A 15,096-nucleotide genomic window follows, 5' to 3' on the forward strand; every position below is an offset into this window, starting at 1 on the left:
AGACTGGGTATGCTGAGAACAGCGAGTCCAGACTCCAGCCGTGACGTAAATAACCGCCCGACTCTCCGACAGTTCATTACCTCCTCTGGGCCTCAAGTTTCTTATCTGAATTTAAGTCATCTAGATAACCTTTAGGATAGTGTTTAGATTCAATATTCTATAATAAAATATGAAACACACAGTATTACAAGGAAGTAGTCTTATTAAAAAGATGAGCCTGAATCTGAATCTAATCTAGCCTTTGGATCTAACCTCCAGTTTGCAGAAAGTACAGACAATAAACGAACAAGCTTAACAGCACAAGGAAGCAATTAGACAAATCCAGAAGGTCGGACGCTATGAGACAGCAGGCCCTCGGAACTGAAGAGAAAACAGGTGGCGGTGGGGTGCTGCCTACTCGGCTGGTGCAGAGCGAGGGGGACTCTTGATCTCAGGGTTTTGCGTTCAAGCCCCATGATGGTCACAGAGCTTACTTTAAAAAAAAAAGAAAGAAAGAAAAAACAAACAGGTGGCGGTTGGTAGTGCGCTAGGGGAGAAGTTTCCAGATTGAGAGAGGCTTAGAAGATCCAAATCCAAACATAACACATAGACTTGACTTAAATCCTGGTTTAAACAAACTATCCATAAATCGATGTTTCTGGAACAACTGAAAAAAATGAATATGGACCATGTACAAAACGTATTAAACAGTGATGGTTATGGCGCCTGGGTGGCTCAGTGGGTTGAGGGTCTGACTTCAGCTCACATCATGATCTCATGGTTTGTGCGTTTGGGCCCCAAGTCGGGCTCTGCGCTGATAGCTTGGAGCCTGCAGCCTGCTTCAGATTCTGTGTCTCCCTCTCTCTCTGTCCCTCCTCACATTTGTGTTCTGTCTCTGTCTCTCAATAATAAATAAATGTTAAAAAACTCCACAGTGACTGCTGATGTATAAGGCGTGATAATGGTGGTTATGTCAGAAACTGTCCCTATTTTTAAGACATGCATACTGAACCAACAGGGGCAAAATACCCTAATGCCTTTAATACCGAGCTTTAACACATTAAAAAAAATTTTTTAATGGTTATTTTTGAGAGAGAGAGACAGAGAGACAGAGAGAGAGAGAGACAGAGTGTGAGTGAGTGAGAGGCAGAGACAGGAGGAAACACAGAATCTGAAGCAGGCTCCAGACTCTGAGCTGTCAGCACAGAGCCCTATGCAGGGCTCAGATCCACGAACCATGAGATCATGACCTGAGCTGAAGTCAGATGCTTAACTGACTGAGTCACCCAGGCGCCCTGCACATTAACACACTTATTAACATACCCAGCAAAAAAAACTGTATGAAGTACCTAGGACAGAATACTAATAACTGTTAAATATGCTTGATTGGTATACAAAATTCATTGTACTTCCTACGTTTCTTTTTTAAATTTTTTGTTTATTTTATTTTTGAGAGAGAAAGAGAGAGCAGGGGAGGGGCAGAGAGACAGGGAGAAAAGAATCTGAAGCAGACTCCAGGCTCTGAGCTGTCAGCACAGAGCCCAGCGCGGGGCTCGAACTCACAAACTGTGAGATCACTGAACCACCCAGGCACCCCTCTGCTTTTCTTCATGCTTGGAAATGTAACTAAATGCAAACATTAAAAAAAGTCTCATGTTATGCCTGAGAAAACTTTGTTGCTCCTCTCACGTGGACCTTGGAAATCAGTGTTAAGGAGCAGAAAGTGACTCGACATGCATACACAGCCACACAGCCATATTCTCTCTTGTGCCTGTGTCTATGTATCTAGAATAATACAGAAAAAATGAGTAACAGTAGCTGCCTCTCTAGAGTTAAACTTGGGGATTGGAAAGTTTTAAATGGAGCAGTCTTTTCATTAACATTCTCTTTATTTGTCTGTTTTGTTACATGCATGTATCTTTTCAAGATAAGGTTCTTAAAAGTGAGTCATTGTTGGGGCCCCTGAGTGGCTGAGTTGAGCTTCCGACTTCGACTCAGGTCATGATCTCATGGTTGGTGAGTTCAAGCCCAGCAATAATGTCCTTCCTGTCCCTGTTTCAGGGGACACAGCACATATTATAGCAAAACTACATGGTTAGGGGCACCCAGGTGGCTCAGTCAGTTGGACATTCGACTTCAGCTCAGGTCATGATTTGGTGGTTCGTGAGTTCAAGCCCCACATCAGGCTCTGTGCTGACAGCTCAGAGCCTGCTTCAGATTCTGTGTCTCCCTCTCTCTCTGCCCCTTACCCATTCATGCTTTGTCTTTCTCTCTCTCAAAATAAATAAACATTGTAAAAAAATGAGTCATTGTTGTAAAGTTCTAGCAACTTTAAGTACTTCCTGACAATGGTTTACTACCCATGAATTAGTAATCAATACTTCAGCAATTATGACCACCATGAAGGGTGATTTTACTATCACTTCCTTTTAGTTACTAGTGTCTCTAACAGGGCAGTTCCTGAGCAGCTGTGCTGAGATGAAGTGCTGGAAGCAAGTATAGTGAGTGAGTTCCTAGGGCGCTTGCTGCTTACGATTTACGTAGTGGTATTAGAGCGGGCTGTGTGGTACTGTCTGGCACGCACGTCAGCCGGGCCTGCTGAGGAAACTGGTGAGTCCTTCCTTCATCAGTAGACTATGCACATATTTTATGCAAGAGCAAAAGAAGAAGAACCTTGGACAATGCTGAACTTGTCTTTCACTGATGATAAATTTATTTTTTAAAAGTATCTCTGGAATAAAGTTAAATGGCAAAATGCAACTCAACTTTTCAAGTACCTATCTAATTCATGTAGTCAGATCAAGCCAAATTCAAAGGGCATATTTTAATAATGGACCTTAGTAACTAGCAATCTTGATAGGATTTCTTCTCTTGACGTCCAGGTAAGTTTTTAAAAATCCCACACTGGGGCTCTTGGGTGGCTTAGTTGGTTGAGCGTCCGACTCTTTGATTTTGGCTCAGGTTATGATCTTACTGTCATGAGACTGAGCCCCTCATCAGGCTCTGCACTGGGCATGGAGCCAGCTTGGGATTCTCTCTCCCTCTGCTCCTTCCCTGCTCACTTGCTCTCCCTTTTTCTGTCTCCCAGAAAAATTAAAAAAAAAAATCCCACACCAACAAATCACCTTGTTTCTAACGATTTAACATTTTACATTAGAAGTGTGTTGTTTTACCTTAAGAGTTTCCAGTGTTCCATCTTCTTTGGCGAGGACGCTGCCAGTGATCCCTAAAATACTGACGACATTTACTCTCACTCCCGTATTACTACTGTGAATGCCGGCGGTGCACAGTGTCAACAGCTGATCGGGCGTCATGCACTGTTGAAAAGGAAGAAGAGAGCATTTACGGTGTTAAACTCGGCCAATTCCAACAGCATGCGCAAGAGACTGGACACGAATGTCAACAACTGAGTAAGTTATTACCTACTCTAATCGCGCCTAAACACAGCTGGCATTCTCGAACTAAGAGGAGGCCTGTTCATGCCACTGCCATTACCCAACCTCCCACAGCTGCAGGCCTGTAAGAGGGGCTTCGTTTCCTGCTCGTTTCATTTGAAGACTTTTGGTCAGATGTATGCAGACTAAAGAGATTTGTATTTCTTCTTAGCATTCATCATAAAAAATGTTCTGAAATGTAAATAAAATCACGTAGCTTTAATAAAAACTGGCTGAATCTATACAAAAACGTACCCTGAGATGTATGCATTATGTTGAATTATTAGAGACTGTAAAAACCATGAAATTATACACTGTTTCTGCCATGTAGTGATCATTTTCATTTTAAGATCATCTGAACACACATGTGGATGCAGGTACCACAAGAGAATTCTAACCTCATGTTGCCAAGCTATCACGTGTGAGGAGCAGCCAGCCTGGTGACTAAGGGCTTCGGATTTGGAATCTGACATCCTGAATTCACATCCTGGCTCCACTCCCTACCACCCAGCAATCCTGTGCAGGAAACTTCACCCCAGCAAGTTCTCCATTTCTCCATGAGTAATGTGGGGACGGAAATCACCATGCAGAGTTGGTTAGATGATTAAATAATGCATATAATATGCGCACGCACGCACACACACACAAAATACTGGACAGGATTTTTTTTTAATGTTTATTTATTTATTTTGAGAGAGTTGGAGGGAAGGGAGGGAGAGAGAGAATCCAGAGAAAATCCCAAGCAGGCTCTGCCCTGTCAGCACAGAGGCCGATGTGGGTCCTGACCCCACAAGCTGTGACATCATGACCTAAGCTGAAACGAAGAATCAGATGCCCATCGGACCGAGCTGTCCAGGCGCCCCAAGACACTGAACAGCTCTGAATCAAGCTCATTTCTGAATCATCTGCACTGCTTCACCTAAACCTAAAGGAAATAGCTAGTAGGCTCAGGTTTTTGAGAAAACACTCTAACGGACACAATCCCACCACCACGGGATTGTTCACAGCCAGGACGAGGCTGCTTTATTGCCACGTGACTCACAGTGTGAGTAAACCTACAAGGCAGAGAGCCAGACGGGGGGCAGGACAGTCGTACTCCGGTTAGTGCCATCACTCAGCACCTCTAGTCTGGCTTCCTTTCTTTGTGAAGCATAAGAGAGCCATGCGGGAATTCTCACATTCCATGCTCATGCCCAATACACAGCCAACCTGAAAATTTATGGTCTGGATATATATGAATGCCTAGACAGTAACTGAGCATGAGCTGGGAGAAATTCTCTTTAAGCATCAGACTGATCCAGTAAGCTACTGCTGAGGATCATGGGAAACAATGAAAATACTTTGTTTCTATAGACCCTACAGTATAGGGTTATTAATACCATTCCCATTTCAAAGAGGCTAAGGGTTAAAAGTTATGTTCTTGAAAGAAAATTCTCAAAAACACAAAGAAAAAAATTAAGGATTATATATTAAAGACCACCAGCACATAACTGTATTTGGCAGCAAAGCACCAGAGACATTCTCCTTACACGGTGGACCAAGATAAAGTGTGGGAGGCGCCACTCTAGGGTGTGGCCATGGATGGAAAGAGGAAGGAAGACAAGATGGCCAAAGAAAGGGAGGTCCAAGAAGTTCAAAGCCAGGCCACTGGGGGAGCGTCTATGTGGATCCCGAAGTCAGCCAGAATCATGACAGGACTACTGAAGAGTCATAACGCCCAACAATAGGAATCTTTAAGGAACAAAGGGTGCCCAGGGCACCCTATGCATGGCTATCACCAAGAGAAGTGGGTGGTATGGTCTAATGACTTGCTAACCAAAACTGGAAGATTTTTTTTTTTAATTTTTAAAAAAATTGTTTAAGTCTTTATTTTGAGAGAGACAGAAAGTGAGTGGGGGAGGGGCAGAAAAGAGAGGGAAACACAGAATCTGAAGCAGGCTGCAGGCTCTGAGTTGTCAGCACAGAGCCTGACATGGGGCTCAAACCCACGGACCATGAGATCATGACCTGAGCTGAAGTCAGCTGCTTAACTGACTGCGCCACCCATGCGCCCCAAAACTGGAAGATTTTAGAAAGGAGGAAGCAAGGATGGTTTAGCACACTGGTTCCCAAACTTGGTGTGCATGCCAGTTACTTAGAGGATTTGTTCAAATACAGACAGCTGGGCCTCTCCCCAACGTTTCTGCTTCAGAGGATTGGGGGTAAGGCCCTAGGATTTGTCCTTATATGTGAAGAATAAAAAGACCATGACCAAAATAGCAAAACTAGAAAAATACAGAAACAGTTATAGGGGGAAAAAAAAATCAAAGGCCTTTAAACCACATAGAGACATCCAAATCCCCAGAATAAGAGAAATGCAAATTAGAATGAGACGTAATTTCTCATCTATCAAACTGGCTAAAATCCAAATTATGACAATGTACTTTGCTGGTGAGGATGCGGCACAATAGGTGCCTGCAAGCCCCGCGGGTGGGGTTCCGAATTCTAAGGGGGGACTTATAGCAGTAGTTAGCAAAATTACAACTCCATCTGTCCTCCGACCCAGCAAGCCCACTTATAGGAATCTATCCCAAAGACACAATGGCAAAAACACAAAATAACATCTATAAAAACACTATTTGCTGCCGGTCGATTTGTAACAGCAAGGACTGGAAACTAAAATATCCACCGGTGGCAGACAGATTGAATGAATAAGGAACACCTACACAATGGAGTAATATAATATGAAGCTGTAAAAAGGAAATGAGAGGGGAGCCCAGGTGGCTCAGTTTGTAAGGCGTCTGACTGCTGATTTCAGCTCAGGTCATGATCTCATGGTTTGTGGGATCGAGCTCCATGTTGAGCTCTGTGCAGACAGCTCAGAGCCTGCTTGGGATTCTCTCCCCCTCTCCCTCTGACCCTCCCCAACTTGTGCACATGTTCTCTCTTGCACGCACTCTCTCTCTCAAAACAAATAGTAAACCTAAAAAAAAAAAAAAAAGAGAGAGAGAGAGAGAGAGATACCTATGTATTATAATGATTAATAAAGGAGAAAAAAGGTGCAGAAGCACTACTTTTAAGAAAGGGGTGAAATACAAATGCCTACATATTTGTTTATGTTTTCAAAATAAAACAACAGAATGATAAATCAAAAACCAAAAAGGACGGTTACCAGAAAGGAAGGAACAGGGCCGAAGGGGCACATGTGTGCAACTGCCATCACCACCGTCCACGTCAGAACGTCCCATCCCGTCCTGAAACTCCGTCCCGTGAAACAGTATGCCCCCACTCCCTCCTTCCCCTAACCTGACAGCCACTGTTCTACCTTCTGCACTTATGAGTGTAACTCTTCTGGGTCCTTCATAAATGGAATCATACAATATGTGTCCTTTTGTGTTTGGTTTATTTCGCTTAACGTAATGTCTTCAAAGTTCACCCATGCTGCAGTGTGTATTAGAATTCTGTTCTTTTTTAAAGCCGAAAAATATTCCATCTTATGTATATATCATATTTTTCTCTGAATTATTTCCGTTTTTGTGTGTGTGTGTGTGTGTGTGTGTGTGTGTGTGTGCGCGTTTTATAGGCTCCATGCCCAACACAGGGCTCAAACTCACAACCCTGAGATCAGGAGTCGCATGCTCTACCAACTGAGTCAGCCAGTGCCCCAACTGGTTTCAGTTTTAATTCTGAAACTGTGTAAAATAAAACTTAAAGCAAATGAAAAAAGGTCTCTTAAAAAAAAAAAAAAAAAACTAAAACAATGGAAACCAACCAAGCCACAAAGAGAATTTTTTCAAGCAACCTTAAAATACAGCGATTTGACTGTATAGTCTTGGAGGAATTTTTCCTAAGGACAAAAAGAATCACAAAAAAATCTTAAACTACATTCAGTAGTGTTACTGTTAGTAGTAACAGAATTGTTATCTTGAAACTATGAAATACATTCCATAAAATAAAGCAAATAATTTCAATGTCACTAAGAAGCAAAATTTGCAGTACAAAGAAAATACAATTATATATCAAAAGTAAAAATTCTCTTTGTGGCTTGGTTGGTTTCCATTGTTTTATTTTTTTTTTTTAAGAGACCTTTTTTCATTTGCTTTAAGTTTTATTTTACACAGTTTCAGAATTAAAACTTGCCATCTTACTTACACTGGAAACATCAGTATGACATCGTGATTTATTTTTCTCTTCCCACGAGATTGTGATTTCCACTAAAAGAGTACAGAAGCCATGACAACATAGGAAACAGTACTCCAAAATTCAATTTCCCGCTGGAGATTTCAGGGCTTCCTGGAAAAAGGATTCCAGGTTTTTAGCAGGAGAAACGCACAGCGAGGCTGAGAGGGCGGCTGGGCCCAGGAAGCTCTGATCTATCGGGTTCAGGAGCCACAGAGACGAGACTTCCACTACCGACAGATGGGACCACTTCTTTTCTTGTTTTTTTTTTTTAGAGGGAGAGAGCGAGCGTGGGTGAGCAGAGGGACAGAAGGAGACAGAATCCTAAGCAGGTTTCACGCTCAGCATGGAGCCCGACATGGGGCTTAATCCCACGGCCCTGGGATCGTGACCTGAGCCAAAATCAATAACCAGACACTTAATCAACTAAGCCCCTCACATGCCCCTACAGACCGGACAGTTTCTGCATCAAAGGAAAAAAAGCTTATACTGGAATGAAATACAAACCTAATAAAAACCTCGAATTCATAACGATATTTAAGAAACCTCACCGATCGCTTTCTGACACTGCTGAGGCACTAACATCATTCTCAGAAAAGGAGAGTGGTGCACAACCACATACACTTAACCCATCTTGCTGGCGTGAACTTTATTTCAAAATTACTAAGTAATTGGCAAGACAGAAAGTTCTTATCTATAGTAGATCACAGCTAATAAACGTAAAAAAATTTGACAAAATTAGAATGTGTCCATTTTGCAGCCACTGATAAAATAACAGATCTAGAAAATAGTAATCCCTGAGGCCACAACCAGTAATGAATCCACTGATTAATCTTAACATCACTATTTATGAAGATACATCATTTGTGATAGGAAAGTAGAAAATATAAACAACACTTAGGAATTATTCTTGCCAAAAAACCTGATCTTGAATCTAATTAAGGCTCTAGACCTGGCTCCCTAGGATATATGGACCATCGAGCAACACATTAACAATACCATTGTGAGCGACCAGCCACACCTCAGAATGAGAAAAGTTCTGTAAGACAAACGACAGGTTCTTCAGTGAATCAATAGCATAGGGGGACAGGGGTCGGTAAGGGAAATGTTTTAAATTAAGAGATTTAAGAACCTGTGAATATACTAAAAACCACTCAATTGTACACTTTAAATGGGTGAATTGTATGATATGTGAATTAAACCTCACTAAAACGGTTAAAAAAAATTTGAAACCAAAGTATCAACCAAAAACAATGTGCGGGTCTTGTTTGGATTCTGATTTGAACAAAAGCAACTGAAAAAGACATTTTTATGGCAATCAGAAAACACTGAACTCAGACTGCATACCAAATGAGAATAAAGCAATGTCTGTTAATCTGGGGGTAATGGTACCGTGGCTACGTTTTCCAAAGTCCATTTTCTGTCACAGACACATACTGAAGCACATAATAAATACTTGTGGGTGAAATAAACATGCTTTGCTTTAAAGCAGTCCAGGAAACAAAAAGAAAGCGTAAGGGAGACGAAGAGAACAAGAAGGCCAGGGCATTGCCAGCTCGGTGACACCCGTGGTTGGCGATACTATTATCTTTGCTTTTAGAGATGTTTGGAAAATTCCTTAATAAAAAGCAAAACATAAAAGCGAGAAAGCACCTATCACTGAGGTGCCGGTGGATGACCGTGGAGGGCCAGGAGGCGTGCCTGAAAATTTCTGTAAGATGTTACAGAAGAACGAAAATGGCTTTCAGAGATCATATTTATGACCCATACATCAACTAACTTACATCGATAAGAAAGATCTGTGTGTGTGCTGGTGGTGGTGGTGGGAAGAAGGAAAATTTTTTACTTTTTATTTTAAGCACATGTGATTTCTCTTTACAAGGACCATATATTACTCTTCTAACAAATACGTTTTCTAAGTATATTCTTTTAATGTTTAGTTTCATTTTTGAAAGAGAGAGTGGGGAAGGGGCAGAAAGAGGGGGACCGAGGATCCAAAGTGGGCTCTTGCTGACAGCAGAAAACTCAAACTCATGAACTGTGAGATCATGACCTGAGCCAAAGTCAGATGCTTAACCGATTGAACAACCCAGGCACCCCCCAAAAATAAATACTTTAAAAAAAGAGCTAAGTAATGAACTTTGCCTCCATAATGCAGAATCTTCGCTGGTTTCATATAAAAACTTTTATAAGAATCTTACCTGAGAGATGTTCTTGGAGGCCATTGTTTGCAAAAGGGCCCTCAAGGCACTACTTATGGCTTCTAGAAAGTCAACATGCTTAGCAAAATCTAAAACACAAAAGTGAAATACAAATTCACCTCTAAGACAAGTCATTTTGTAGAAAAAGAAACAATCAAAACACATGTTAAATCTTAATATATGCTATTATAATGAACACTTTTGATATTGAGCCAAAATTCTTAGTTAACAGTTCCCTGTGAACTGTATACTAGAATTTGAAAAGATGTCCACAACTGAAATAATCATAACAAGGGAACATTCTATGGATAGTCCTCGCCTTGCGGAAGTGGATTTTCATTTGAACTCCTTCGGCGCGTGATAACCCTGAGGTAGCGTTTGCAGACGAATTCAGCCTTTCACAGGGTGCCATCGCGGTGCTAGGCAGACCTAGCACGGAGAGCCTCCCAAATCAGAGTGCCTCCTCACCAACCTAAGTCCGCTGTGTAGTCAAGGACTGGTGTTTGCACAGGGCCAGGCCGCTACACCTCCATGGTTTCAGCAGCTTCCATGGGTTTTACTGACCCAACTTCCCCCTCCCATTCCTGCTCATTTTTACTCTTTTCTTATTGCCCCTTCTTCCAACACAGGACAAATGAAACAATATAACAAACAATTATGTTTACAGTCCAACAGAAGGGTGAGGGTCACCCAGGTGGGAAGGGAAAGTGACGGACTTGCTGCGGTAGGTTATATATTAAATAGCCACAATGGTACTTCCAGTTCTGCATGATCTTCCCAAGCCTTGCCACTTTCCATAAAGATGTGGTCTATTTCCCCTCCCAGTGAATCGGGGTGGGGGAGGCAGACTTTGTAACTTCTGTAACCAAGAGAACACATAAACGTGACAGTCTAGTCATAAAAGGCACCACGGCTTGCACCTGACTCACGTGTTTGCTCTTTTCTCTCCTCAACTCTTGCCCTTGGAAGCCAGCCACCATGTTAGGAGGAAGCCTAGATCCTAAGAAGAGGTCACCTTGGGGTGTTCCAGCCGATGGCCCCTGAACCAACTACCAATATGTGAGTGAATAAGACTTCAGATGTTCTGGCTCCCAGTTTTCTGGAAGGAGCTCTAGTTTCTCAACCCTAGCAACATGGACATTTTAGACTAGACAATTCTTTGGGGTCCCCCCTACACTGTAGTGTACAGAGCAGTATTCCTGGCTTCTACCCTCTAGATAACAGCAGCAACCCCCAAGCTGTAACAACAAAAAATACCCCCAGACATTGCCAAATGTCCCCTGGTGGGGAAAACTGCCCCTAGTTGAGAATTGCTGGCCCAGACTTTGTGGTGTAGAGACAAACCATCTCCACTGTGCACTGTCTACATTTCCGACCTATAGAAACGCTGAGAAAAACTCACGAGTATTGTTGTTTGGGTGCTTCGTTATATGGTAACAAATACCTTGGCTTTCTGCCTCCTGGTGCCAGGGGCCCTAAAAAGTTTCCAACGCCCCTTTCTGGACTGCCTGCAGGAGAACAAGCCAGCTTCTGCACAAATTTGAATCAAGGGCTTATTATATATTTTTGGCTCTCATTTTCAGATATATGTTACGTACCGAAGTAGGGAGTTCCTGTAAGTTTCACAGAACATACACTAAGATAACTTTAGGATCAGAACTGGAATGGAATCCCACCTCTGACTTTATATGACCTCTCATGGTGGCTTCCGGTCAAATGTTACCTCCTCAGAGAGGCCTTTCAACGTAAACCCATCTAATCTGGCACCTGAACCAATTCTGCTGTCATCTTTTCTTCCTACATAGAATCACATTAACTCTCTGAGATTGTAAGCTGCACGAGCAGAGTGGCCTTGCTTACCTCGTCCATGCCTGTATCCCTGAGACCTGAGAGTGGGACAGGGCACGAAGTGTCAATAAACACGTGCTAGCGGAATGAGTGCCCCAGGAGTTCCTCAATCTCTCTACATCTCAGCTTCCTGATCAGGAGGGTGGGGCACTACTGCCTCACTCATAAAGCCTAGCACCTAAGAGGCACTCAAAAATTTGTGTAAGGTCATTACTAGTAAAATTCAAAAAGTCACCATACTGGCTCTGAAAAATTATATTTAAATTTGATTACAGCTATTAAGCGTAACCCTAGACATTCATGAACTGTACATAAAACAATTAAATGACATCATTAAGAAATAACTCAATACAAACTAAAACACACTCAGAAACAATTTTTTTCTGTCTTCCATTCTAAGAAAAATAATCATTACTTTAGATTCATAACCCTAATCTAAACCACACTACTGTTTTTACATTATGTGTAATTCATACTTTCCCTAAATTAAGGATTCTTTGGGTGACTTATATTTAACTCATATTTCTAGTCATTTATCCAATTTGGGAAAGAAATTTCAAACTACCCTGACTTTCTGAGAAATTCTCAGTAAAAGGTCAACACTTATGGTATTGTTGAAGAAATTAAGTAAAGGTCAACAGAAGTTAAACAAGAGGTGACTGGAAAGGTCTTTCCCCTTAACAACTTTGTACAGCACATAAGAATTTGTGGCACATCTAAATGCAGGTAAATAATCAACCCACAAGTAATCAAGCAGCAAATTTTATTTAGGCGAATTGTTCAAAGTGATTTTCAATTTCCTTTCTTCCTTTCTTTGAAAGTGTATTTGAGAGAGAGCAGGGGAGGGGCAGAGAGAGAGGGTGAGAGAATCCTAAGCAGGCCCTGTGCTGTCATCACAGAGCCAGATGTGAGGCTCGAACTCATGAATCGTCAGATCATGACTTGAGCTGAAATCAGACACTAAGCCACCCAAGCACCCCTCTTTTTTGTAAAGGTCATTTTTTTTTTATAATCTCTGCACTTAACATGAGGCTCGAACTCATGACCCCAAGATCAAGAGTTGCATGCTCTTCTGACTGAGCTAGCCAGGGGTCTCTTATTTTCAATGTTTTAATATAGAAAAAATACACCAGAATGGGCGTTACTACCATTCTAACGAAAAAGAGCTTTCCCCTTTCCCAAATGTGGGAAAACAGGAGACCCTCGATGATCATAGAGCCAATGTGATGGAGCAAATGATAGACTGGACCCAGTATGAAAATACAACATCACTAACGTTTTCTTGATGTTTTGAAGATCAACAGCTTTTAATGAGGTGACCAAGATATAAATGTACTGAATGCAAAGACCAGATTCTATGCACAACTTTCTCCTTTTACCTCTGATATCAGCCACAACCATAAGTATGTATCACAAATTTTATAAATATTCAGAACCATATTTTTTTAAGTTTTTCTTAAGTTTAAAAAAATTTTTTTTAGTTTTATTTTTGAGAGACAGAGAGAGCGCAAGCAGGGAAGGGTCAGAGAAAGAGGGAGATACAGAATCCGAAGACAGGCTCAAGGATCTGAGCTAGCTGTCAGCACAGAGCCTGACACGGGGCTCGAGCCCACGACTGTGAGATCATGACCTGAGCCAAAGTCGGACGCTTAACCGACTGAACCACCCAGGCACCCCTTTTTAAATGTCTCTATTTTATCTTGAGAGAAAGACAGAGTGTGATCAGGGAGAGGGGCAGAGAGAGAGGGAGACACAGAATCTGAAGGAGGTTTGAGGCTCTGAGCTGTCAGCACAGAGCCTGACGTGAGGCTCAAACGCACAAACTGAGATCATGGCCTGAGCTGCCATCGGACACTTAACTGACTAAGCCACCCAGATGCCCCTAGAGCCATGTTTTAGCATTAAAAGTAAAGTAAGTTAGGGGCGCCTGGGTGGCTCAGTTGGTTGAGTGTCCGACTTTGGCTCAGGTCATGATCTCACGGTTCATGAGTTTGATCCCCACGTTGGGCTCTATGCTGACAGCACAGAGCCTGAGGCCTGCTTTGGATTCTGTGTCTCCCTCTCTCTCTGCCCTTCCTCTGCTTGTACTGTCTCTCTCACTCCCAAAACTAACTAAAAACATTTAAAATTAAAAAAAAAGTAAAATAAGTTACGCAGAGTTGTAGGATCCTCCTACATTTAATGTTCAGAGATAACACAAAAAGTTAGAGAAATTTAGCCTCATCCTCCACAAAATTCTCCAATAACTGTTCAAACCACCCACCTAGAACCCACATGGTTATATAATTTAATAAATCTCTGTTAAAAAGGAATTTTAGAATACCATCTCTAAATATAAGCAATTATCCTTTATCAAAAATTTCATTCTGATAAGAAAAGGTTATGTCAACAATACCCACGAAATTGGAATTTACTTAAAGTGTTTAATTCTATTTTCCCATGGTTCAAAGACTTTCCCTATTTTTCCAAGGCTGAGCTTAGTACTGTTTTCCTATGACTGATCTTCCAGGTAATAAGTGTGCAAGCCTCAGGGACCACACAGAGCCGGATGGCCTGGGAGAAGCACACCTGTTTTCTGTCCAGCAGAGGCACAGAATTCGTGTACTTACTTCAAGGGGAACAAACTCTTTACGCTACTTGGAGATGGGGCTTCTAGTACCTTGACTGGACTCCCACTGAAAAATGGCTGAGGCAAGACATGACATTTTGTTCTGCCAGTGGGGTCAGGCAGGTCTTCGGAGCCGTGATTGGCTTGGGTAGGTCATGCTCCCCTGAGCTTGGAAACCCATTTGCATTGGCTCCCTGCAGGGCGCCCATGGGAATGGGTGGATGGGAGAGGCCTAGGCAACAGCAGCCCACCCCCTCCCCTACCATGGGACATTCAGCTGGGCTGACAGGAGCCACAATGTCAGCACAAGTCAGATAAAACGTCCTCCTCTCCAGTGACCCCCCAGCCCCACCCCACCAATGCCATCCAGATCTCTGCCTGGGTCATAGGACTGGGAGACAAATACAAAGCGGCAGCAGGGGTGCCTGGGTGGCTCATTCAGTTAAGCTTCCCACTCTTGATTTTGGCTGTCATGCTTCTCACAGCTCATGAGTTCCAGCCACATCAGGCTCTGCATTGACAGTGTGGAGACTGCTTAGGATTCTCAGTCTCTGTCTCTCAAAACTAAACAAACAAACAAACAAACAAACAAACAAACAACAAACATGAGGAAGGAAGGACGGAAGCAAAAGAGAGAAAAGCTACAGCTATTTGGCCAGCTCACACTGACAAGCCACTTCTGCAGCCAGAGCTTGCCCAGTCCTGTCCGTATCCTGTGTGAGGTATGGCTGGGCAGTTTTCACATGACCACATCAGCTAAAGAATGCACAGCCTGAGATCACTGGAAAACTCCATCTGCTGACTAACAAATGTTGGAAGGTCAGGAGAGACAGAATAACTATATAGATACGGGTTTCTGAACATTTAC

The 15,096-nt window shown here is 42.4% G+C and overlaps 1 protein-coding gene across 5 annotated transcripts in view; it reads right to left on the reverse strand.

Annotated features, from left to right (window-relative positions):
* Positions 1-15,096, reverse strand: part of HEATR3 (HEAT repeat containing 3) — a 44,991-nt gene that overhangs the window by 9,658 nt on the left and 20,237 nt on the right. For all 5 annotated transcript variants that reach the window (XM_029925208.1, XM_029925207.1, XM_029925209.1 and 2 more), the window contains 2 exons: positions 9,773-9,861; positions 3,153-3,296 (listed from right to left, as the gene is read on the reverse strand). In XM_029925208.1, the coding sequence (XP_029781068.1) occupies positions 3,153-3,296; positions 9,773-9,861 (233 nt within the window). The remainder of the gene's footprint in view (positions 1-3,152; positions 3,297-9,772; positions 9,862-15,096) is intronic.

Source organism: Suricata suricatta, chromosome 16 (assembly GCF_006229205.1).
Source record: "Suricata suricatta isolate VVHF042 chromosome 16, meerkat_22Aug2017_6uvM2_HiC, whole genome shotgun sequence".
Lineage (NCBI taxonomy): Eukaryota > Metazoa > Chordata > Mammalia > Carnivora > Herpestidae > Suricata > Suricata suricatta.